The sequence below is a fragment of the Ailuropoda melanoleuca genome, chromosome 2 (genome assembly GCF_002007445.2).
Source record: "Ailuropoda melanoleuca isolate Jingjing chromosome 2, ASM200744v2, whole genome shotgun sequence".
NCBI lineage: Eukaryota > Metazoa > Chordata > Mammalia > Carnivora > Ursidae > Ailuropoda > Ailuropoda melanoleuca.
In genome coordinates, this window is record NC_048219.1 from 29,584,763 (window position 1) to 29,609,710 (window position 24,948).

Sequence of the window (24,948 nt, forward strand, 5' to 3'; positions counted from 1 at the left end):
ACACTGCGTGGTCACTGTTTCCCCCACTGGGCTCTCAGGCCCAAGACCAGTCATCCCACACAGCCTCTGCCCAGAGTGGGTGTCTGGGCTCTGTGGGGGACAGATGAGCCCGGCCTCCATCCCGGCAAGCCTTTCCTCCCTCTCTGCAGCCCTCCAGGCTCTGGCTCGCCTTGCTGGTTCCCACTTTGTCCTCCTTCCTTCCCCGAAGTGGAGAAAGGACGGGGATGCCCTCTTTGCCCAAGCCGAGCCCTCTCGGTGGGCCCCGGGGTTCCCATGAGCGTCCGTTAACAGTACGAGGCATTTCGGAGCCTCGCTCTACCAGGCTCCGCGCCGCGCGCCGGGATACAGCAAGAGATCGGAAAGGGTTCCTTCACAGACGACTCCCAATCCCGACCAAATGGCATCCATATTAACCACCACGAGGGGCCGTGAAACGTGCAGGGCTCCGCGGGGGATCTCCCGCAAGGTGGCGGGGAAACATGCAGGGCTGAGACACAAAGGCAGGGGTGCGCCCCTGCGGCACAGACGCGCACAGGCGCACAGGCCGCGCGAATCACAGGTCACAAGGCGGGGTTGCCGCGGCAGCGGTGGCCGCTGGCTTCAGCCAGAGGAGTCCCCGTGGCCGGAGTCCCGGGCGAGGACCTCGCCTGGGGGCGGGGGGCCATGGGCACCAAGTGGTTCAGCGGGGCGCCCTTCGGGGTGCAGAGCCACAGGTGCGCCCCCCCCCCAGGAGGGCCAGGAGCCTGGAGGAGGAGGGAGCGACAGGAGGGGGCTGGCAGTGAGGGGTGGGGGCCCGCCTTTCTCTCCGGGTCACACCTGCTGCACCTGTGCCTGGGGCTCATTCACCATCCTTGAGATTTGAAAGCATTTTGGGAGCACCTCCTATGGGCCGCGCGCAGAGCGCGGAAGAGCGGTGGGCGGGATCGCAGCCCCGGGGTCCTTCACCCGAACATTTATAGGAGCGACGTGTACCGCCTACTGTGTGCCGGGCACAGTTCTAGCATCTGCGGACACAGCAGTGAACAAACAGCAAACCTCTGTAATCCGGAGTTAGCATTCTCGTGGGGAGGGGTGGTTGGAGTAGATAATAAAGCAGAAAGAAAATATATTAAAAATGCTGGGTAGTGATAGAGAGAAAGCAAGCTGGAGGAGGAACTGGAGAAGGTGACTTTTGAGTTAAGGCCCCCAGCAGAGGGGAAGGGACCAGCAAGGGTGGTGTCCAGGGAGAGAGAAGCCGGAAAGACAGAGACGCTGGGGTCGGAGCAGCCCTGCTCCTTCTCCACTGGCCAGCTCCCCTGGGAAGCCAACCCTGCCACCCCCCAGAGCTGCCCACACCAGGACCGGGGCCAGGCCTCGGGCTCTCACTGGGCCTCTGTCCTTCCCTAGGTTTGATGTCTCCGCCGTGTACCCCAACCGGAAGAAGTTCAGCACCTTCACGGAGGCCCCGTACTCCAGGCTTCATTCTGTGGACCTGGTGAGTTTGCACAGCTTCCCTGCGGTCCCCTCTGCCCCTCTGAGCGCCTCGCGGAGCTGGGGTGTTGCTGAGCTGTGTCAGGGGCATGCCTTATGCCTCTCTAAGCCCCCAGTGGGGAGTACAGAGCTTGGCTCAGAGCCAGGTCCATAGATGTGTTGATAAATGCAGGACTGGGTGAGGACGGCATGGGTTGGGGCCACAGAGCCCGGGGGGGGCCATTTACTTTCCTGCAAGAACTGGCTGTGGGCTACCAACGAGGTGCTACCCTTCCCTGTTGTAGGGGATCAATGGCAGAGGTTGTTGTGATGGTACCTTGAGTGCCATGCCCCTCGGTGCCGGGTTCGGGACCAGGGGTAGGGGCCACAGCGGGGTCGGACTGTCTGTTCCCGCCCCCCCAGCTCAGGGTGGCAGCTTGGGGAGGAAGTCACTCTGTGGGCAGACTGGGTGGGTGTGACCGTGCTCTGACTCAGTCCCACATAGGACCTGGGACCTACGGCTCCAAGGAAACCTGCTTTAGCAAGAAGAAGCTCAAAAAGGAGGTGGGCACAGGCTGGGCCAGGGTGCAGGAAGCCGTCCGGCTGACCCAGCTGCCCCACTTCCAGTACCAGGCCATCATGAAAGAGAAGCAGCTGCAAGTGAGTCCTCCCAGGCCCGGCTGAGCTCCTCCCTTAGGGAATGCCTCCACCCTCCAGACTCCTTCCCGGGTGGACATTCCCAAGTTGCAGGTTGTCACCTTCTGCTTTCTTCTCTTGGGGCAGAAGGAGAAGCTGGGGCCCGGCTCCTACAACCTCAAAGACTTCTTAGAACAGCTGAAGGAGAAACCCTGCAGCACCCGGGGGCTGCTCAGCTCAGGGGAGATTCGCTTCCGAGGACTCATTGGGGTAGGAGTCCTCATGTACTGGGGAGGGGCCCACGTACCCTCCCCTCTGTCTGCAGAGCATGCAGCCTGGCTGGTGCTGGACATGCCCCTCCTCACACCATCTCCTCCTCAGGCTCAGCCAAGCTCTCCTCTGAGTCCCCCAAAGCCCTCTGCCTTCTGCTTTTCAGTATCACAGCCTCAAGCCCAGGGACTGTTGTATATCCCTGTGCCTGTCTCCCCCACCTGCCCAGGAGCTCCCTGCTGGCAAAGATGGGTCTGGTTCATCTCTGAATCCCCAGAACGGAGTTCAGCATACATTAGGTGCTCAACAAATTCATCCATTTATATGTCCATCTGTCTAGCCAGCAAATAACGCATGAGCACCCACTAAGTGCCAGGCACTGTTCTTGGGCTTGGGGACCGAGCTGTGATGAAGACAAGGCCCCTCCCCTCCTGGAACTGGGGCCCCAGTAGAAGAAACAATGGTACAGAGAAGCAAATCCTATACGATCAGGACCGTGAGGAAAAATGAGACAGGGAAGGGGTACAGAGTGATGGGGGTGCAATTTATAGGGTGGTCAGGGAAGACCTCTGGGAGGAGGTGACATTTGAGCAAAACCTGCAGGAGGTGAGCTCTGGAGAGTCACGGCAGCTGTGGGAGAGCGTTCTAGGCAGCGGGAACAGCAGGCGTAGGCCTGGAGTTGGACCAGAGGGCAGGAGGCCAGTGTGAACAGAGGGGGAGGTGAAGGCGGAAGGAGAAGAGATGGCAAGGGAGTGAGGGCCAGAGGGCAGGACCTTGCAGCAAGGTGGGGGCTTCGGAATGGATTCCGGGCGCTGTGGGAAGACAGTGGAGTGCATGGACAGGGGAAGGGCCTCATTTACATTTTCAGAGGAGTACTCTGCTCCTGGGGGTGGAGCTTGGAGGCATCCAGATGGGAGGTGATGGTGGTGAGGGGTGGGGTGGCATCCGTGTGAGTGGGGGCGATCATCCCATGTGGGGAGAACAGAGTGGGGTTCAAGCTCAGTAAGGGCACGAGGGAGAAGGCAGAAGTCACCGCGTCCTGGAGCAGCCCGCGCACTGCGGTTTACTGAATGGCCCTCGTCCCCCGCCCCGGTGCTCTCCGCACCGGACGCTCTTGGTCTCCTTCCAGCTCCCAAACCAGCCAAGCTCTTTCAACGGGGGCTTGGCTCCCGCCATTCCCTCTGCCAGTAGTGTCCTTCCTCTCCCTCCCCCTGCCCGCCCCCCAGCTGCCCCTTGGTCAACCCTCAGCTGTCAGCTCCAAGGTCACTTCCTCCAGGAAGCCTGCTTGACCCCCACGAGGTGACAGACATCTCCCTTTCCTAGGAGTCCCGATCGTGGTTGTGTGTCTAGGGTTTCTGCCCCACTGGACATCAGCCTCTGAGGGTAGACGACGTCTGCCTGCTCGGCTCACTGTGGGATTCCCAGGTCTTAGCAGTGCTGGGCACACAGTGGGCGCACAGTTGGTATTTGTGGACTGAATAAGTACACGCAGGCCCACTAAGTACTTGCTGTCCCAAAACATGCTAAGTGTTTGCGTCCACTCCAGATGAGGCCCTGGAGGCTCAGAGAGGGGGAGCCCCTTGCCTCAGGCTGCACGGCTGGCAAGCAGGGACTGTCCATCCCCAAAGCCAGGCCCTTTCTCTCTGCCTTACCACCGTGAAGCCTGGAAATGACTCTTCGCGTTTTCGGGCACAGAAGCTGCCACTGCAGCATAGGGAGGGGGAGGCCCCGAGGCATTTCAACCTGAGTCATTACCTCCCAATCTGAAGTAAGAACCACTGACGCCTAACGCAGCACTTGCAGCGCTCCAGGTGCTGTCCTAAGCACCGGAGTGTGCCAGTTAACCTAATCCCCCCAACAACCCCGCGAAGTGGGCACTATCATCATCCCTGCTTTACAGAGGAGCGAACGAGCACAGAGAGCTCAAGCAACCACCCCGGGGTCACAGAGCTATGAGAGGCACAAGCAGGATTTGAATCCAAGGGCGTCCGCACGTAGGCACTGCACTTCACACACAGGCGGGCTCACTGGCATTTTCTTCCGTGACGGCCCCTGGAGGACAGAGTCTAATGTTGGAACCCGGCCCAGATGGTGGCAGAGGGACAAGTCTAATGCTTTCTTCCCGGGTCCCCAGCCCCCAGTCCCCAGCCCCCAGCCCCGGGGTGTCTGTGTGTGTTGTCTGAGTAGGGTGAAAGTTTGCATGGCCTGCCCTCCCTTCCAGCTGGCTCTTCTCCCACTTTGTCCCCCTATCTGCTCCTGCAGTAACCTCCCCCAGGCCCTGCCGGGTTTCTCCCAGCTGCCCTCCTGGGCTCAGGGCTGGACGGCGAGCTCAAGGAGGTGGCCCTGCCCCGGGGGGTGCAGAAGGCAATCTCATGTCCAAGACTCGTTTTCTGTCTTCTTGCTGTGAGACCTGGGCTGGGAGCCAGATGGCCTCCTCTGGACTACAGATGCCCGCTGTGCAGAGTGCCGACCCCTCCACTGGTCCAGCTAAAAAAAATCTGTGCCAATTCCTACATTCCCACACACCTGCCCGAGAATTAATCACTGCTGCCTGGGTCCCCGACGCGCTGACAGCCAACATTCCAGTTAAAATCATGGACTTTCACATCAGCCCAGGTGTGTTACTGCACCTTTAAACCTGCAGGCTTGAGGGAAGAGATGAGCCCAGAGCTCTGGGCTCGGCACAGTCTGTGGACTCCAGGCGCAGTGGTCACTCTCTGCTGTAACCGGCCCTTCTAAGGTCATGGCCCTCTGGCTCCGGGGACTTACAAAGTGCCTGCAAAACAGCTCAGGAAGGGCTGGGATTTTGCAGTTGGAACCCTAGCTCTTGCTCCTTTCTGGAGGTAGGACCTTGGACTCGAGGTCTGACTCTCTGAGACTCAGTTTCTCCATCTGCTAATTGCAAATGGTGCTGATTTGATCCCATCGGGTCACCTCCAGGACCAACGTGCTGAGGCTTCTGGAGCACCTAACACACCGCGCAGGCGCCCAGCTTCCTCCCCGGCGGCTCTTCTCCTGAGCACACTGGGAACCTCGGCCCCGGAAGGAGGCAACGTGTCATCCTGTCCTCTAATGCCATAGTGGCCCGACTCCCACAGCAGAGCTCCCTGCCCCTCCATCTGGCCCTGTAGGGCTGCTTCCCCAGCGCTGGTTCCCCTCGGAGATGGACAGGGCTGAGCCATCCGTGGCGCGACAGCGACCTCGTGTGGCTGAGAGGTGCAGCGCAGCAGCAAACCTTGTTCAGGTCTTCATTCAAGGACTACCTCCCCACACCCACCCACCTACCCACCTGCGCTCCAGGAGGCTCCCCTCACTCCACCTACAGAGACCAGGTTTCCCACCCTGGCAGTGGAACCCCCAAACCCTCGTTCCAGCTGCCGTTCTCCATCTCTCCTACCCACTCAACCTCTCCTCCTGGCCCCCAAGACAGGCAGCCCTCCCTGACTTAGGGGTTGGTGCCCAGTATGGGCTGAGCACCGTGCAGGAGGTCTTATAGGCATTATTTAATTTCCTCCTCATTACCCTGGAAGAAAAGTATTACCATCTCCATGTTACAATTATGGACCACGAGGCTTAGAAGGACTAAGTGGTATGCCCGAGGTCACTTAGCTATGAAGCAGCAGGGCCAGGATTTAAACCCAGAACTCCAGATTCTTCCAGGTCATAGCACTGTTCGTAGCACAGTGAGAACCCCATTCATGCAAATGCAGGGTGTAATAGGTGACATTTCTAAGACTACCAGGGACTGTCTGGGGTAATAAGGAAGATTTCATTCCCAGGAAAGATGACATTTGGCTGGCTTTGCAGAATTAGGTTTTTCTTTTCTTTTCCTTTTTATTTTTTATATTTTTTAAATTTATTTATTCGACAGAGATAGAGACAGCCAGCGAGAGAGGGAACACAAGCAGGGGGAGTGGGAGAGGAAGAAGCAGGCTCATAGCAGAAGAGCCTGATGTGGGGCTCGATCCCAGAACGCTGGGATCACGCCCTGAGCCGAAGGCAGACGCTTTAACAGCTGTGCCACCCAGGCGCCCCTTTCTTTTCCTTTTTAAAGATTTATTTGAGAGAGAGAGAGAGAGTGGGGCTGGGGGGGTGCAGAGGGAGAGGGAGAGGAGAAGCAGACTCCCCTCTGAGCGAGAAGTCCTACCCAGGAGCTGAATCTCCCAACAGGGAGATCCTGACCTGAGCCAAAACCAAGAGTTGGATGCTTAACCGACTGAGCCACTCAAGTGCCCCAGAATTAAAATTTTGCAAGGCAAAGAGGGCAGGTAGGGCATTTTAGGTGGTGGTAATGGCACAAGCAAACACAGGCTAGGAGGTTGGCGGGATGGTATGTATTTGGTGACCAGCAAGGAACCCAATTTGGCTGGAGTGTGGGATGTAGGCAGGGAGCAGTATGAAATCAGTTGGACAGGCCAGGGGGGCCTGGGGAAGAGTCTGAACTTGGAACTGAAGGATTGAACAGTGGCGGAGCTGTGTTGAGACCAACCATGTTGTGTGTTGGGGGGTGGTTGACACACAGGGGCCCTGAACATCCTGTTCCCCTGTCACGGGCTTCTCTTCCTCAGACACACCCCAAATGAGGAGCAGGATTGAGGACCTTTCTGTCCCTCCCTCCCCCCACAGAACTACTACCCAGGCCCTGGAAATTATGGGGTGAAGGGCAACCCATACACAAAGCTGGAGGAGAAAGCCTGCGGCCGCTCTTGCTCCGAGGGCCTCATGTGTCGGATGACCAACAAGGCGCCCCCCATGGCTCATCAGGTACCCCCTCACCTGGCTGGGACTTGCCTGCCTTCCTGCATAGTCCTGGGGCGGCGGGGGCAGGGGGGGGGCTCCCGGGGCAGATGGGGAAACTGAGCCCCCAGGGGGCGATGGGCCTACATCAGCAGTTCTCCTAGGGGACTGTCATCTGTGTTCTGTTCCAGGGGAGTGGTCTGGCACCAGGCACCTACTCTTTCAAAAGTGGCATTGAGGCATACCTGGCGAAATCCGTGGGCGCCCGCGGCTTTTACGATATATTCTCTGGTGCGCGAAGCAAGCCCCAGCCTTATGGACATTACTCGGTGGAGGTGTGTACCCAGGCGAGGCGGGGAGCATGCTTTTGCAGCAGGATGGCCGGCCTCGCTCCCCGACACCAGGAGCACCCCCACCCCGTGTGCTCACTTCCCCACGCAGCCGCGGCGGCATGTGGCTCCCTGTGTTGCGTGAGGAAGTGGGGTGGCCGCGCCGCTGGGAAGGAGCGGAGCTGGGATCTGAGCGCCAGCACGTCTGTCTGACTTCACCTGCACGAACCGCCGAGGACGCATGGGGGTCACAATGCCGGGGCTGGATGCAAAACCGGCCACAGGACCACGGGGTCCTTGATGGTGCGGGTGTGGGTGCCCGGCTATTTGGAAGCCCTTGCCAGGCGTCACAGGCCCAGTTTTCTGGCCACGTTAGCGGCAGTGCTAACGCCTAGAGCCAGGCACCTAGAAGGCGGGGAGGACGGGCAAACGGAGGTAGACTCTTAACTCGCTGCTCCCCTTTCCCGCACCGGTCACGCTGCTGTTGTGCAAGCCGTGGCATGGGGGGCTTTGCTGTCTCCCCTCGTAGCGACCGGAGGTAGGTCTCTGTCCCATGGCCTGCTCATTTTGTCTCCACGGTGCCTTCTGTTTGGGGCCAGGCCAGAGTCGCAGGGATGACTGTCCCTGTGGCACTTCTATGCCAGTGGAAAAGGACACACAATATGAGTAAACACCACACTGAGTGTCGGCAGGTGGTGAGGACCGGCTGCTGGTGGTGAAATGTTGATAGACTTCAGACCAATTGGCGGCTCGCCGTGGAATGAGCCTTCCCATCCGGCTCCTCGCCAGGGCCTCCCAGATGGCCCCATGACCAGCTACTGACGTGGTCCCGTCCAGCATAGCGGGACCTTGGGACCCTCCACAGGCCCCCAGCCTGCTTGCACCCTTATTGGGCCCGGGCCGCATGATCACGTTTTTTTATTATCTAAGAAACAACAGGCTTTAATTTTTGGAGCATTTTTAGAGGCACAGCACAGGTGAGCACAAAGTCCAGAGTTCCTATGTATCCTCGCTGCCCCCTCCACGCCCGGCGTCCCCCACGGGCCACAGCCCACCCCGGAGGGACAGACGCGGTACAATATACTGACATCATTGTCACCCAAAGTCCACAGTCCACCTGAGGATTCACTCTTGGGATCGTGTCTTCTGCAGGTCTGGACAAATGTGTCCATGATGATTGTATCCCACAGGGTAGTTTCGCAGCGCTAAGAGCCCTCCGTGTTCCCCCATCACGCTGGTTTTTAGCTATTTGGGCTACTGTGCCTGCTGAGAACAGGGCTAAGGCCGTACATGCTGTTGAAATGGCACAAAAATGAAGGACCCTGCAAACGGATGATGGTTACGTTGTCCGGGGGCACGGAGGTGCGGGCTGCGAGAGACGCTGTGAGACTCCCCTTGCCCCTGTCCGGGGCCGCGCCCCTGTCCCACCCAGCTTGGGGATGTGGGAACGCAGGGCGGAGGGTGAGGCCTCCTTGTGTGGTCACCTGCTTTTCTCTGCTGCTGAGGGTCCAGAGAGAGCACTTGGATTTTCCTGGCCTAACAGACACCTTTTTGTTTTTCTTCTGTTTCTCAGAAAAAAAAGCCCCGAGAACTAATGAATTTTACAAGCTTCGTGGAAGAACTTAACTCACGTCACAATAAGAAGCGCGGGGTTTTTTCGAAAATTTCTCGCAACCCGGAAACCCCTACAGAAAGGATTTACTGGGCTACCCTTAGCCAGTGTCCCCGAAAACTAGTCAGTGTCCAACACTCCCCCCCCCCGCTGCCAAATGACCTTCCTTCCTTCTTCTCTTGGGAGGGGGCTGTCCTGTGGGGCTGAAGTGGGATGGGGCTGGAGATTTCAGGGGAAAGCTCAGCCTTGGGTGTCAGTCCTGGCCTTGCCAGTCTTGTCACTCTGAGTAAGTCCCTCCCACTCTCTGAGGCTCAGTTTACTCGCTTGTCTTCTGAGCATAACCAGGTGGCTTGAGAGTTAGAGGTGAAGGACTGGAGCTGGCAGTGTGGGGCCTGGATCCTACAAAGTGCCCCTCTCTCCCAGAGACGCCAAGGGAACATGGGGCAGGGCAGAGTGTGAATAAGGGGTCTACCCCGACAGGGGACTGCCCACCTGCTCCCTCCAAGGGAGCGCTGAGCTCCTCTCTGGGGGTGGGGCAGCCGGTGACCTGGATAGCCCCCCCTCCAGGCATGGCCTGCCCCCTCAGGGAGAACTGCTTAGGGCTTGGGAAAACAGGAGGGTCCAGAGGAATGAAAAAGGGTGCCAACATTTCCTGAATGCCTGCTCTGGGCCAGGCACCTTTAGGCACCCCAAAGTGGGAGTTATCATTTGCATTTCACCAAAGGAAACTGAGGCCCAGAGATGGGAAGGAATTTGCCCAGGCTCCCCCAACAAGTATGAGAAGGAAGCCAGCTCGTCTAGCTCCAAAGTCCGTGTGGCTTTCACTTTCCAGGTTGGAAATGCCTCTATGGCCCTGCCAGGCCGTGGTACCCTTAGAAACCTGGAACGAGGTGTTAGGCTGATGGGTGGGGTTAGAGTGGGTGGCATGGCTTATGAGGGCACCACAGGACCCCTTTATCCCTGGAAGGATGGGCTCCTGGTGGGTGGGAAGGTGGCTGGGTACCGTCCACTGTTTTCGGCTCAAGGACCAGGGCTGCCAAGTGGATGATGTCAGCCTCCAGGAGCCCTCCCCTGCCCTGGCCCCGGGCTGACTACTGCCGGACCTCTCCAGTTTTCAGCTTTCATTTCTTACCCCTAGGCCACATCTGGTCCTGGTTCGTGGCTTCCTCCAAAGAAGGAATGCAAACATGTCAACCAGCCGCCATTCCTTCTGTCTTCCAAGTGGATGGGCTTAAAGGCCCACCAGATGATTTTGGGAAGCTGGGTGAGTGGGTCTGGGGTGGGAGTTACGTGGTGATGACCAGAGAACCCTCTCCTGCCTCTAGAGGCAGCCCCAAGCCCTCCTTGCCCCTGGAACTGATGCTCTGTATGAGCCCGAACCCACTTCTTTCTCCCCAAGGGACAAACACCAATTCCCGCTATCTTATTTCTCTACGGCGCTGGTTTCCAAACTTGAGTGGGCATCAGCATCCTCTTGGGGGGCTTGTTAAAACACAGATTGCTGGGCGCCGTGCCAGGGCATCTGATTTGGTAGCCTGTAGTGGAGCCTAGGTATTTGAATTTCTTTTTCTTTTTTTTTTTTTAAAGATTTTATTTATTTATTTGACAGAGATAGAGAAAGCCAGCGAGAGAGGGAACACAAGCAGGGGGAGTGGGAGAGAAAGAAGCAGGCTCATAGCAGAAGATCCCATAACGCCGGGATCACGCCCTGAGCAGAAAGCAGACGCTTAACCGCTGTGCCACCCAGGCGCCCCTGGGTATTTGAATTTCTAACACATTCCCAGGTGATGCTGCTGCCACCGCTGCCCTGGGGACCACACTTTGAGAACCACTGTCCTAAGGGACATCACCCCAGAGCTGTTCCCTTACTTTCCCCGGGGAATGCTCCCTCCGTTCTCTTTGTATTTGTCTTGGGGCCTCTGGGGCAGCTAGTGGAGTTGGCCCCCTTCTCATCCTTGGTTGAGCAAGGACCCCTTTGGTCTCCCTCCCCGTCCCCAGAGGCAGCCATCCCCATGTGTGATGTAAGCTTTCGTTAGTGTTTGTAAAACAACTAAGCTCTCGGGTTGCATGTGCGTGTCTTCTTAATTTACACAAATGCCGTTGGCCATCGACCTCATCCTGTTTCTTACTCTTGCCCTCAGTCTTTAAGTGCACTTTTTATTGGGTTCTAATAATCACACAGAGAGATGCATGAATCCTATGTGAACAGCTCCATGAACAGCTGCAGAACGGACTCATCCGTGCACCCAGCCCCCAGAGCACGGAAGAGCACATTTCCAGCACCCCGGGAGCCCCACAACACACACCTCCCTCCCCGTCAGGTAGCCTCGTCCGACTTGCAGCAGCGCGGCTTAGTTTTGCCTGGCTTCGGACAACTGCTTATTCTTTAGGTCCCTCCTGGTTTACCCGGGGACTGTCCTGCTTGTAACTGACCTGCCTTCCCATTGTGCTCCCGCTGCCTCCACTTGCACCCCTACACCTGCCTTCGCACTGGGTTCCTGCTGCCTCCTCTCGCACCCCTCTTCCGCCCCACCAGCTCATCTCCCGGGGTGATGGCTTGGCCCCCACTGGGCCCACACCCTGTCACCCTGCCTGATTCTCAGGAGGACCAGCCGGTCAGCTCTCTGCAAGCTGCTTTTCCTCACCCCAAGCCGGCACCTCCTTCAGGGGACCCCAAATAAGGTATTTGGATAAGAGCCAGATGCTGCTACCGCAAGGCCGGCCACTCCGGAGTGCGAGGGGCTGAGGTGAGGTCCAGGGTCCAGGCTTGAGCCCGCCCTGCCCCAGGGCGGGAGGTGCACCACCGGGAGCTGGCTCCCCGACGAGACAGGCCTTTCCCTTGTGGGCAGCACATCAGACCCCGTCTGGCTCCTGGCATCTCCCAGGCCGCCGCTGGCACCGCTGTTATGCGGGTGCTGGGGTCCCCGGCCCGCCATTCTGCCACCCTCGCTGGTTGGTCTGGGCAGGTGGCCTCTCCTCTCTGAACGTCTCTGTTGGCGCCTCTCGTATCCACGACCCGGGCCTCCGGGAGGGACGGTGTATTAACGTTCTCCGGCCGCCCTGACAAAGTTCCCCAAACGAGGCGGCTTGCCGCAGCAGTCATTTAGCCCGTCACAGCCTGGAGGCCGGGCCTCTCCCTCTGAAGCCTGCAGCGGGAATCCTTCCTGGCCTCTTCCCCGCTTGCGGTGGTGGCGAGCAATTTTTGAATTCTTTGGCGTGTAGATGTGTCATTCAGTCTGCCTCTGTCGTTGTCATCGTTGTCTCAGGGCTGTCCTTCCCCCTGTGTGTCTCTTGTATGAGGACGCCAGTCTCATTGGATTAAGGGTCCCTCCTCCTCAGGTAGGATCTCGTCGTAACCAATGACATTAGCAACTGTTCCCAGATGAGGTCACACGCTGAGGTACTGGGGGGTTAGGGCTCCTACACATCTCTCTGGAAGACACAGTTCAACCCATAACAGGTGGAGTAGGGAGCAGTGTGGGGAGAGTGGGGGGCCTGAGTTCACGTCTCCAAGCCAGGGCTCTGGCTTGCTAATGTCCTGCCGTCCTCTCCCCGGTGCAGAACCCCGTAGGTGTGGGCCGTTACCTCAACACCTGGCTGGCGGAGACCAAGGACTGTCGACGGCGCTACCGGTCCCTGTTCCTGGGCGGCTCCAAGCGCTACCCCTCAGACCCAGCCAGGGACAGGCTCATGCAGTGAGTGCTCCTGGAGCTCCAGCAGAGGGGCAAGGGCTTACTCGGAGCGGGGGGGCGGGGGGACTGGGGTTCCCTCCTACCCCCCCCACCTTGTGCTCGCTTCCCATGGGAACAGCTGCGGCCTCTAGGGCCAGCCCAACAGTGAGGCAGCGGAGAGAGTTCAGATCCTGGCCGTGCTGCTTACTGGCTGTGTGAGGTGGGGCACCTCCCTTGACCTCTCTGAGCCTCCTTTCCCTCAACCGTCAGATGAGCAGAGGACGTGGAGCCCCAAATGAGAGGCTCTGTCTAAAGCTCCTAGTAAGGAAAAGGGACTCAAGATGCTACTCAGGTGGCTTCGCCATGCAGAATCTGTTTCTTGGTGTTCATGATGGGGTTGGTAAACTGTGGTGAAGCCTGAGGAGAAAAGGTGCATGAAATGCCAGGCTAACTACAAAGCAGCTTGCAAATGCTAGCTCCTGCCATCAGTTGCAACATTATCTCAATTTCAGAAATGTTAAAATGTGAATAAACATGCACGTCTAGGTCATTTCGTTGTCAGCAAATGTGGGAGGGCGTGAGGACCGGATTGCTCAGGGAAAGCCAACTTTTAAATGCTTATGTTTTAGCAACATAGTCCCGTTGTGTCTTCCTCCTTGATTTAGGCCCTTTGGGGGGGGCGGTTTAAGAAAAGGTAATGGAAGGTAACGGTTTTAACAGACAGCAGGCTTGAAAAAAAATTTTTTTTCCTACCTGCAGAACTGATCAAGAGTTTGCTTGGAAATAAGATTTTAGGTTGGAAATATTTTTCCCTCAGCATTTTGAAGACGTCGTTCCATTGCCTTTGAGCTTCAAGCACGGCTGAGAATTCCTATGCCATTCTGGTTTTCTGTCCTTTGTATGCAATCTGCATCTTCCTCTCTAAAAGCTTTTGGATCTTCTCTTTGTCCTTTGTGTGCTGAAATTTCATGATGAAATTTAGTCTTAAATAGTCCTAGTGTGAGTGTTTTCCCCTATAGTTTTGAGTACTTAGTGGGTTCCTTCCATCTGGGACAATTTTCTGGGAAAACTACTTGCATTTCTGTCTTTGGTGATTTCCTCCCCTCTGCTTTCTCTCCCCTCTCTTAGATGAAGGTTAGATATCCTGGTTTGATGCTTTCGCTTTCTTGTTTTTTTCTTATTTCCCATCTCTGCCTTTTCCATCCTACTCTTTGGTAAATTTCTCTTGCCTTTATCTTTGAACCCTACTATTGCCTTTTGAAACTTTGGCTACATGTTTTATAGTTTGCAAGAGCTCTTGAGCGTTGTGGATTGCTTTCTTTTTCTTTCCTTTCTTTTTTCTCTTTTCTTTTCTTTTCCTAGCCCCCAGTTCAGTGTATTGTATGCCATTGTTCTTTGATCTGAAGATAACAATGACAATTTCCCTTCAGTTTCCTTTTGCTCCCTGCCTGGTCTGCCCTTCTTCCAAGTTCCTTATTATTTTTTTTAATGATTTTTTATTACATTATGTTAGTCACCATACAATACAAGTTCCTTATTTCTTTGTTCGTGTTTAAGAGGAAAGCACTAAACAACGCTGTGAGTCTGGGTGGGGCTTGTCAGTTGGTGGGTTCACCGGGAGTGATTAGATGATGGGGGTCTGGTCCTGAGTCAGTGTTTCTCCGTGCTTTCAGCTTCTCCAGAAAATGATCCTAGGTCCTGGGGTGGGTGAATGTGGTTGCTGGTATTTAGGCAGAGGAGGCGGGGGATCCCAAGCAATGTATGGATTTCTACCTACTTCCTCGATTCTGATGAGGGTGTCTGTCTGCCTACCTTCCACTGTGCCCAGTCTCCCTGCTCTGGAGCCACTCTGCATACTAAACCTCTAGTCTTCTGCGGGGTGCACAAGGAGTGGTGTGTGTGTGTGTCTAACTTTCCCTCTGTTTGCAGCCATTGGTCTTGCACCTGCTTTTTGAGTTACTTGTGCCTCCAATTCCGAGATCTCTCTGGGCTTTGTGGTAGGAGATGTCAGGTTTCTCACTGGTTCCCCCTATTGCAAGCAACTTGCTCAGTTTCCCAAGAAGAACGCCCTGCCCTAGTTCCTGTAGGGCCACTGTTCCCCGGCCACCCTGTCGGCAAAGCTCCATTCCATACTGTTTGCTCAGCAAAGCCCTGCAGGGCAGGGAAGGATGCCCCATCCCCATTAGACCCTCAGCTTTCTCCCCTGAACGTCTGCCTTCTCCTAGGGTCTGAGCTTCCCCTTCACCACTGTGATCACACCCAAGACTCAGGCTTGTGGGGTTATAGGACTTCCTTTGTAACCTGGTGTAGAATTCTGCCTGCTACTTAGCTGTGACCTAGGACGCGTTACTTGGAGACAGACTTTGCTCTGAAAAATGAGCGTGAACAAAACAACCCACCTTGTAGAGTCTGCTTTGAGGACTGACGGAGAGGATGCTTGTAAAGTGCTCTGCCTGTGGATGCTGTTTGGCAGGTATGCTGCAAGGGCCACCTTCCCTGTCCCTTAGCAGCTGCTGTGCCCTGGCGGAATTCGATGTTCTAGTTATATAAAGGGTAAGGTCTTTACAGAGGCTGAGGGTGCACATTACCCAGGAAACGACAGCAGTTTAACTCACCCTCTGCTGTCAAAGACCTAAGGAAAAGTATCTATGAAGAAGGAAATTTGACAGGGATGGGTGAGAGATAGGAGGGCATTTGCGTCCCGGGGGATGGGGAGGGGCTTTTAAAGGGGAGGCCAAACTATTAAATACAATAGTAAAATGCTAAGGGCTTCTCATGAAGTCAAGAACAAGACAGGGCTGCTTGTGTCACCGGCATTATTCAACAGTGTTGTGGAGGGTCCAGCGAATGCGGTAAGACAAGAAAAACAAATAGGAAATAAAGCTCTAAAGGAAGGACAAATCATCACAGTTTATAATGTGTTTACCTAAAATAGTCCGAGAGAATTCATTTTAAAACTGTAAAGGTGAAGAGTTTCCTCTGATACTGATGCCATAACTCATAGAAAACATAACTGAGAAGAAAAAAATGATCTCATTCTTAGTAGCAACACCAGTGATAAAATGCATTGGGATAAACTTAGTAAGGTATAGTTAAGGCACACATGAAGAAAAATATAAACCTTTACAAAAAGATGTAGGAAAAGGCTTGAAGAACTAGAGGGAATATCATGTCATGGATGGAAAGATTCGATATTGGAAAAACAGTAACTCTCCCCATTGATGCACAGCAGTTAAGCGTCTGCCTTCTGCTCAGGGCGTGATCCCGGTGTTATGGAATCGAGCCCCACATCGGGCTCCTCCGCTATGAGCCTGCTTCTTCCTCTCCCACTCCCCCTGCTTGTGTTTCCTCTCTCGCTGGCTGTCTCTATCTCTGTCAAATAAATAAATAAAATCTTTAAAAAAAAAATAGACCCATCTCCAGCCTAGAGTCACGCTTTGTTTTTCAGACCTCAGTTTTCCCATCTGTAAAATGGGAATGATTTATAACCTACAGGGATATGGTCAGGCTTAATTAAGGCCTATGAATGCCACTGAATGGAAGCCAACCAGCAGATCCCGTGGGTGTCTCATTGTCAGGCTGGTGCGTGATTCTCCCTGGGGTTCTGATTTGGCATTGTGCATGTAATCCTGACCCACCTGGGCTCTCTCTTGGGTCAGGAGGACCGTGTCACAAGGCACAGTAGATAGGTCAAAGGTGGGAAAAAGGATTCCCTGATAACCACTTTCACTGACTGATTCATTTGAAAAGCCTGTTCTGTGCTTGGTTGCATCCTGGGTACATCTGAGCTGCTGATTTTTTTCGGGTGGCCAGAAATGTTCTCTCATTCACTCACTGAGTTTTTCATTTTCTGATTTATATTTTACTTTCTAATTGCTCTTTTTTTGTTTTCTAAATGTTTTAGTAACCCTATTCTCTTATTTCATGGATACAACATTTGCTCATACTTTGAAGATATTATTAAGACAAGTGTGCCCAACATTGTCTCCTTTTATCAAATCGTTTTCTCCCCACCCCACCCCCCGTATATTTGTTTTGGCCTCAATATTCCATCTCAGAAATTTTTCTCAAATGTCTGGTATTTCTCGGCTGTGCATTCATGTCTAACTAAACACCCCACTGAAAGGTCCGGCTCTCGTCTGTCTGCAGGGAGTGGGGAGGGAAACCAATACTACACAGACTCTCAATCAATAGCCTTGTTTTTGGCTCCACTTTCTCTCTCAGTTGCAGAGAGACCTGGTGCTGCCGGTTCTTCAGCCGCTGGAGTGAGGGAATTCCTAAATTTATCTTCTACTGGCTTAGGGTTTAGCTTCCTTGGGTCTGTTAAGTTAGTTACCATTCTTCCATCTGCTTTTGTTAGTCTCCAAAATATTTTTTTTTCCAGCTGCTTCTACTATTCTTTTTGTCCCTGTGAGTATGCGCTGTTAAAATTTTTATTCCTTTACTCTTGTTTTAGTGGGATTTCACGAAGGAGATAAGTTAATGTATGCATTCGGTTCACTTAAAATGTGGTGGAATTTCCAAGTTTCAAAGGTAAAATAAAAATCTTTTAAGTATCACTTCTAAAAAGACAAATAAACTATAACTTAAATAAAAGACAATCAGACATGCTTTGGGCTTCTCTTCTGACACGTGGACAGAAAACACTGTGTATAGAATTCTTTATCCAGCCAAACTGTCATTCATGTGCAAGGTAATTAGAGATGCACAAGGATTTAGGTTATATACCAAATGTGTCTTTTCTGAAAATAGTACTGGGAGATATATTCCAATCATGTGGAAAATGAATTAGCATGGAGAGCTCAAGAAAGGGGAAGACAAAGTACGTAAGAATACATCTGGCTATGAGAGACCACATAAAGGTAACCCACAACAAAAAGAAAAAGTGGTAACACAAATACCAAGCCAAGTAGAATTCAAGGCAAAAATATTAAATGGGACAAAGCTGGGTATTTCATCATGATAAACAATAAAATCCATAAAGAAGTTATAATAACTTTGAACCTTTACACACCCAAGAGAACAGTGATGAACTCCCACAATCATAATGAGAATTCTGAATAGACTTGTTTGAGGATTTGACAGATAATGCTATATAAATAATTATTTGGAGGATTTGAATAGGTGTACTTTACCTCCATATTATTTTCAGATACTCATGGAACATTTATAAAAGTCGATCCTCTAAGAAAATCTCATTAAAAAATGTCTAAGTTTGAAACACCCTATATAGAAAATTTGAGGTCACTTTTTCTAAACATAGTACAATAAAACAAGACATTAATGATAAAAAGGATAGTCCCCCAAACCAAGTATTTGGAAATTAGGAAGCACACTTCTCAATAGCTCTTGGGTCTAAGAGAAAGTCGAGTTTGAAATTACACACTCTTTAGAAATTAATTACGATGAAAACTCTGTATCAAAATCTATGTAATATTGTTAAAGCACCGGTTGGAGCGAAATTTATAACTTTAATTGCTTATGATATTAAACGAGAAAGATTGGAAGCAAATAAAACAAAAGAAGTCATTTGATTCTAGAAGTTAAAAAAATCAAAACACATAAAAATAAAGGCGGAGTCAAGAATGAGCAAAAACAGAGGGAGACGGGAGGATGGAGGGGCTCTCACTGGATCCTGACAACACGGGGCTGACTCGCTCTTGTGAAACCCTGCCCGCGGCCCCTGTGTGCTGGTTTTAGTGCCATGCGCCTGCGGGTGGGGACGCGTACAAAGTTCACAGGCCGTGCAGTTGCCATCGAAGGCAAAGGGTGAATGTCAGTGCCATCTCCCCTGCCTTATGTGTGCGTGAGTGAGGCTTGGAGAGGAAGCGACTGCCAAGTAGAGGCAGGGCAGAAACGGTGCCCTTGACTCTGACCCTGGGCTTCAGCCTCTCCTCCTGGGCCAGGACTTTGGAGGAGGCCGCCGACGGCAGAACACAACACGCCCTCAAACACTTGCTGTCTCCAGTGCATGCGAGGAACGGTGTGTGTGGGAGAGTTGTGAAATCTCTTTCTGGGTGTGTACTGACAGCTGATCTGTCACCTGTTACTCTCCAAGCCTCATCTGCCTTTCCTGCCAGACCACAGGGTTCTGGGCTTCCAGCGAGGCAGCCTGGATGCAGTTCCTGTGTGGGAAGGGTAGCCTTTAGGTTTTCATTCTTTAGAGCTGGGTGTGCGGTAGGTGTTTCATAAATGTGCTTGACTGACTCATAGACCACGGTTTCCATCTGGCCACCTTTCTGGGTCTTACAGCCAGGTCTTTTTTTTTTTTTAAACAGATTTCTGATTTTAATGTTTCTTTCTTTTTAAAAAGATTTTATGTATTTATTAGAGAGAGAGAGTGCATGTGAGTGGGGGGAGAAGCAGAGGGAGAGGGAGAGAGAATCTCCAGCAGACTCCCGCTGACCGTGGAGCCCAGTGCAGGGCTCCATCCCACGACCCTGAGATGGTGACCTGATCCGAAACCAAGAGTCAGATGCTCAACGGACTGAGGTACCCAGGTGCCCCTCTTTTTTTTTTTTAAGTAGTCTCCGAACCCAACCTGGGACTTGAACTAATGACCCTGAGATCGCGAGTCTCATGTTCTACCCACTGAGCCAGCCAGGTGCCTCACAGCCAGGTCTTTCTACTCCATCTGGCCCACCCTCCTGCTTTGTGGACAAGAGCGCTCTGTGCTCTAGCCAGGCCACCCTCCATGCTCTGGCCACGCAGTGACCTGTTCTTGGAACACCCTCCTGCTGATTCCTGTCTGGAAAACTCCTATTCATCCTCCCCAACTCCGCTTAAGTACGAAGCCTTTCCCGATTTGTCCAGAGAGTGTCTATTCTCCATCTCTTGTGATCCCCTGGTCGAGGCACTTTTCCCCCTTGCGTTGTAATTACGTATTCGCGTGCTGGGGTCCCTCCTAGATACAGCTTCTCGATTCTGGAGCTCTAGAGTCTCCCTGGCCTGCACAGAAGGAGCTCAAGGAATATTTGTTAAAGGGTGAGTCAGGGCATTAACTGATGAGATGGTCCAGAGTCTGGATGACTCCATGAAAGGAGCCCGTAGGAAACTTCCAGTTTGATTTGACAGAAGATTATTTTTTCTTTTAAGATTTTTCATCTGACATTTTTTTATTATGAAAAATTTCAGGCAGACAGAAAAATGGAAAGGATTTTTACCATATACACCTCTACACTTGCCTCTGAGAGTGTATCATTCATGTTACTCCTCTTGCTCCATGATGCCCCTTTCTACCTCTCCGTCCTTCTGTCCCTCTATTAATCCTCTTTTGTTCCTCTATTAGTCGTCTTGTGATTTGATACGTGTCAAGTAGACGGTAGACATCGGTACATTTCCTCCTGAATACTTCAGCACGCAGACTACATTTATCGCATTTTAAACTAAAGCCATGTTCCTTGTCCGGAAATCTGAAGTTGAAATCCTAAATATCCAATCTTTGTAATGATAACGATAATTATTCTTGGAGCACACGTATAACTTACCAAGTGATTTTGTAGGCATTTACTATATACAACGACTTTAAAAGGGAGACCTGACTCTCGATGTTTTCCAGTTGGGACAACTGAAATCTGGAGAGCGATTTCCTAAAAAGCCACTGCCAGTCAGTGGCATTCACGCGCGGAGGCTTCAGAGGGTCACGGCCCAGCTGCCGCGTGCCAGGCCCATCCTGGCTTCTGGGACACGGCAGAAGCGAGCCAACCACCAGCTCTGCCCCTTAGCGGCACCCGGCTTCCTGCGGAGACGCTCACCCCTTCCTAGAGTGACAGGGCAGCTAAGAGGGAGCATCAGGGCAACTGGAGCCAGGACTTCTGTCTCCACACCGAGACACTTCCCTCGATCTTTCCCCGCGGCCTTCTGGAGGATGAGACCGGGGGAGTGGGGGTGGGGAGGCTCTTCCAACCCAGGCAGGTGAAGGCAGAGAAAGCCCTCACTGTGACTCGTCTCCCCGTCCTCACTCCACCTGTCCCCGACGGGTCAGTTTCCTCTGACGTCCTGGGCCCTGGTATATGCTGCTGTGGTGGGAGATTTAGGAGTTTGGGCTGGAAGAGGGAACCCTTAGGAAGCTCAGCACGGAATCCCCTCCCTCCACAATCCCACTACACATTTACTTTGGGAGTCTGGTGACTGCCATAGAGGCAACATGGCACCAAGGAAATATGGGGCCTTAAGCTCCAAGGGAAGGCAGAGAGGAGAGGAGGTCATATTTTTACCTTTCCTTCCTCCCTTCCTTCCTAACTTCTATCCTCCTTTATTTTTGGTAGGAGTGGGTGGGGCTAGAGGCTTGAGGATGTTTCCAGGTTGATAGGCAAGGAAGAAACAGGTGATTCCATTGCAAAGTGGTGGAACCCACTCCTTGTTCAGGCCGGAGGGGCAGTCTTCCGAGTGCAGGAAAAGGTTGACCTTGGATGAGGGCAGGAGGCAGGGAAGACCTAGAGGTTGACGAGCCAGTTAAATGTAAGCCAACAATTGCTAGGGGCCAGGGGGCCAGGGGGTTTTGCTCAGAAAGTCCTAGGCAAATGGGGCAGAGGGGAGGGATTGGTTTAGAATCAGGTCCACGACAGAGGGCCCAGCAAGACGCAGTGGGGGCAGCGTGTGCAGAGAGAGGAGCCGCAGTCTGCCTGGGAAGGTTTTGCAGAGTTGGAGCGTGTCCCAGGCTGCTGGCGTGGGCATGGAGGGATGAACAAGCCTGGCTCGTTGGGGGTGGCTGAGTGGTGGGCGGGCGGGGCACAGGAGAGGAGGTGGCAAGTGATGGAGTGAGATGGCACAGCAGGACTGCGGCGTCGTAATGTAGGAGTTTGGCCTTTTTGCAGACAGATACCTGCGATTCAAGTAGCCAACAAGCTGTGCTCAGAGTGCTGTCAACACGGGAGGAGGAAAGGGCCGCTGGGAAGACGTAAAATTGGGGGTGGGACTTGGCTTTACCTCTTCGTGTCTGAAATCGCAGTTGCTCAGACAGGGACCTCGGGGGTGATAAGACTTTACAGTAGACCCTAAAAAATGGGCTCTGGGTCAGGGGAGGAGATGGGTCTTTTGGCTGGCTGGGGCTGGCTGGTCTGGGATGGGCTTGGATGGGACACCTAGACACCCTTCCACAGGGACTCACCCTTCCGCAGTCCAGCCCAGGCTTGTTCTCGCAGAGGACGCAGGGGTTTGAGAGAGGCCGTGTTCAAGGCCTTTCGCAGCCGAGGCTCAGAGTGGCACACCATGACTTCTTCCACAGTGTGTTGGCCAAAGCAAGCTACAAGTCCAGCCCAGATTCAAGGGGAGGGGGCGGCGAGCAGACTCTACGTCTGGATGGGGGAAGCTGTGGCATCACATCGCAAAGGGCGCGGATACACGGAGAATGAGACGGGGACCATTTTTGCGCTCTGTCTATCGTGGCAGAGCAGGGCTGCACCACTAGTCGAGCTGCTCCAAGCTGTGGTCTTTCCAGGAGGGTTTACTTCTTTCCAGGGAGGAGAAAACTTCTAGGACAGGGAGAAGAGCATGCGTAAAGGACAGGGAGTGAAAAAAGCGGAGGACATGTCTGGAAAAGACGAGATGGCTCACATTGGATGATGCGTGGAGTGCGTACAGGGAGAATAGCAGAGAAGAGGGCTGATGAGACTGGCTAGTTCGGTCCTCAGGGACTCCGAGTGCCAAGCTCAGCTGCTTGGACTTTATCCTGCCTGCGAAAAGCCACGGGAGGTTTTCTTTAAAAGTCAGATTTATAATAGTATCACTGCGTACAGTAAAATTCACCCTTTATAGGAATATAGTTCCACACGTTTTGACAAATGCCTATGGTCATGTGATCACCAAGGCAGGCCGAGATGCAGAATGTGACCTCGCCCCAAGGGGCTTCCTTGTGCCGTTTGTAGTCAATCTCTTTCCCCTCCCCCTGCCTCTGGCAGCTACTGCCGGGATCTCCATCCCTATAGTTTTGCCTTTTCCAGAATGTTGTGTGAGTGGAATCGTGCCATATGTAGAATTCTGCATCTTTTCTTTCGTTTTACGCGATGCTGTTGAGACCCACCGGTGTAGTCGTGTGGAACAGCAGCTCCTTGGAATGCTGGGCTGTATTCCTCTGTATGGATGTACCGCAGGCTTTTTGAAAACCCATTTCCCAGGTGAAGGACATCTGGGTTGTTTCCAGTTCGGGCCGTTTTGTATACAGCTGCTCTGAACAGTCACATGCAGGTGTGTGTGTAGACACATGCTTTTGTTTCTCTTTGGCAAGTATCTCCCATGGGATTTCTAGGTCACGGGGTATGTATAACTTTATAACAAACTGCCAGACTGTTTTCCGAAATGGCTATACTATTCTGTATTCCCACCAGCCACGTATGTGGGCTCTCCTTGCTTCATAGCCTTGTCAGCATTTGGTATTGTCAGTTTGGGGTTCCCCCCTCCCCAGTGTTAGCCATCCTGAGAGGTGTAGCTCCTTGTGGCTTGAATTTGCGTTTTGCCAGTCACAGATGTCGGGTATCTCTGCGCGTACTCCCTCTGTACCTCTCCTTCGGCACATTTGAAAAAAAAAAGAGTTGCCTGTTTTCTTCTATTAAGTTCCGAGAGTTCCTTTCATAGATCCTTTATCAGATATGTGTTTTGCAAATATTTTCTCCCAGACTCTCGGAAGGCTTTTAGTAGGAAGTAACTAAAAGGGTTTGGTTTTGGGTTTTAAAGATGTGCTCTGTGCACTGTGGGGTGGGGCGGTGGGATGGGGTGGAGACAAGGAGGCCGTCCTAATGGACAGAGAAGAGCTTTGGCTCTGAGCCAGGCCAGGGGCTGTGGGACCAGGAGGAGTGAAGACCCAGCAGATGAGAGTAAAGGCCTCTTTTACCCCGGTGAGCCCACCCTCCCACCTTTCTTCCTTTGACAGATATTTGTGGAGCACCTGCGAAACACGGGGAGAAAACATCCATAAAGAAATCAAAGTCCATGCAAGTTTACATGAAAGACAGACAATAAACAGACACATAAACGTGTGTCATGTAATGACGGCTAGATGCTATTTGATACACAAAGCAAAGGGTTCTTCTTGAAATGCCATCTTCCAAATGGCTCTGGGGATGAAACCAGAGTCTTCAGGGGTTCCCTTTGGAGGAAAGAATCAGAACAATGCAAGGGACACTAGACTGCGGTCAGGGGCTCTGGGCTGGAATTCTGGCCCTGACTCTGGCCACCGGGGTAACCTCAGGCCACTTCTCTCCTCTCTCTGGCCCTCAGTCTCCCTCTCGGGGTGGGCTACATGATCTTTCAAGTGCTAGGATTTTGTATTTGGAGTTCTTAAAACCAGCTCTGGGGCTCTGATGAACCAAACTAGATGCAAAGGAAAGGAATCTCCTTTTTAGAACCTGGCTGTTTTGCTGCTGGGGTCATCCGTTTGGTCCTCTTGCCCAATAAAGGATCCCTTGGGAAGCACAGCCAACAGGTACCTGTTCATCCCCCCTGGGTGCCCCTGGGGGGGTGGCACTCATGTCCTTCCAAGGGACCAATTTCATTTTCCCTTTCTCTCTGTCTTTTGAAAGGGAAAGGATCACACCTTTTACGAAGGGGAAGTGCCCTCCGATGGTGGATTACAATTCAGATCCTACTCCTTAAAACTGCATATGAAGGACAGCCCGTGATGACCAGAGGGCCCAAAGGCCCGAAGACAAGTTTGGGGATGGGAGGGTAAGAGTGGGAATCAGGAGGGCAGGAAGGGTCTTAGAGAAAGGACACATGGGAATGCCTGGGAGCGGGGAGGGATACAGTGGGGTCACTTTTGCTGGAGACATCTACCTGGAGGTCACGATGTCTGCTAGGACAGCTGGGGCCAGATACCTTTTGATAGGGAAAATCAACTATCCTGAGAATTCAAATTAGCCAGTGGCATGGACGCGAGAGCAGATGGACTAATGGAACCTCTTCTATTCTAAAGCCAAATGGCTTGGCTCCCTGATTATTAAAATCCAAAAAGAGGCAGAAAAGTGTAGCATATGTCAGAAGACAGCTGTAGGCCCCATTCGGGAACTCCATCTCCATCCCAGAATGCTTCCAGAAGCTCAGCAGGGCCTAACACTGTTATGAGGAGGCCGCTGGCCCCCAGGCCGTGTGCAGCCACTGGGGACCATCAGTTTCATCCTTGGGGTTCGGCCCTGTGGGCACAAGAGTCTAGCCCAAAGATGGGTCTGTGGGGTTGGTCACAATGTCCTGAGCTATTTCCTTCACATTTCTTGCTGGTAAGAGATTGTGTAGGGTGGCAGGATTGCATTGT

The 24,948-nt window shown here is 53.0% G+C and overlaps 1 protein-coding gene across 1 annotated transcript; it reads left to right on the top strand.

Annotated features, from left to right (window-relative positions):
* The first annotated feature begins 663 nt into the window (after positions 1-663).
* On the top strand, positions 664-24,293 carry LEXM (lymphocyte expansion molecule). Its single transcript, XM_019795828.1, has 10 exons — positions 664-713; positions 1,387-1,474; positions 1,945-2,109; positions 2,233-2,355; positions 6,982-7,119; positions 7,284-7,427; positions 8,995-9,156; positions 10,172-10,297; positions 12,595-12,728; positions 24,221-24,293. The coding sequence occupies exons 1-10, from the start codon at positions 664-666 to the stop codon at positions 24,291-24,293; spliced, it is 1,203 nt and encodes a 400-aa protein (XP_019651387.1).
* The last annotated feature ends 655 nt before the right edge of the window (positions 24,294-24,948 follow it).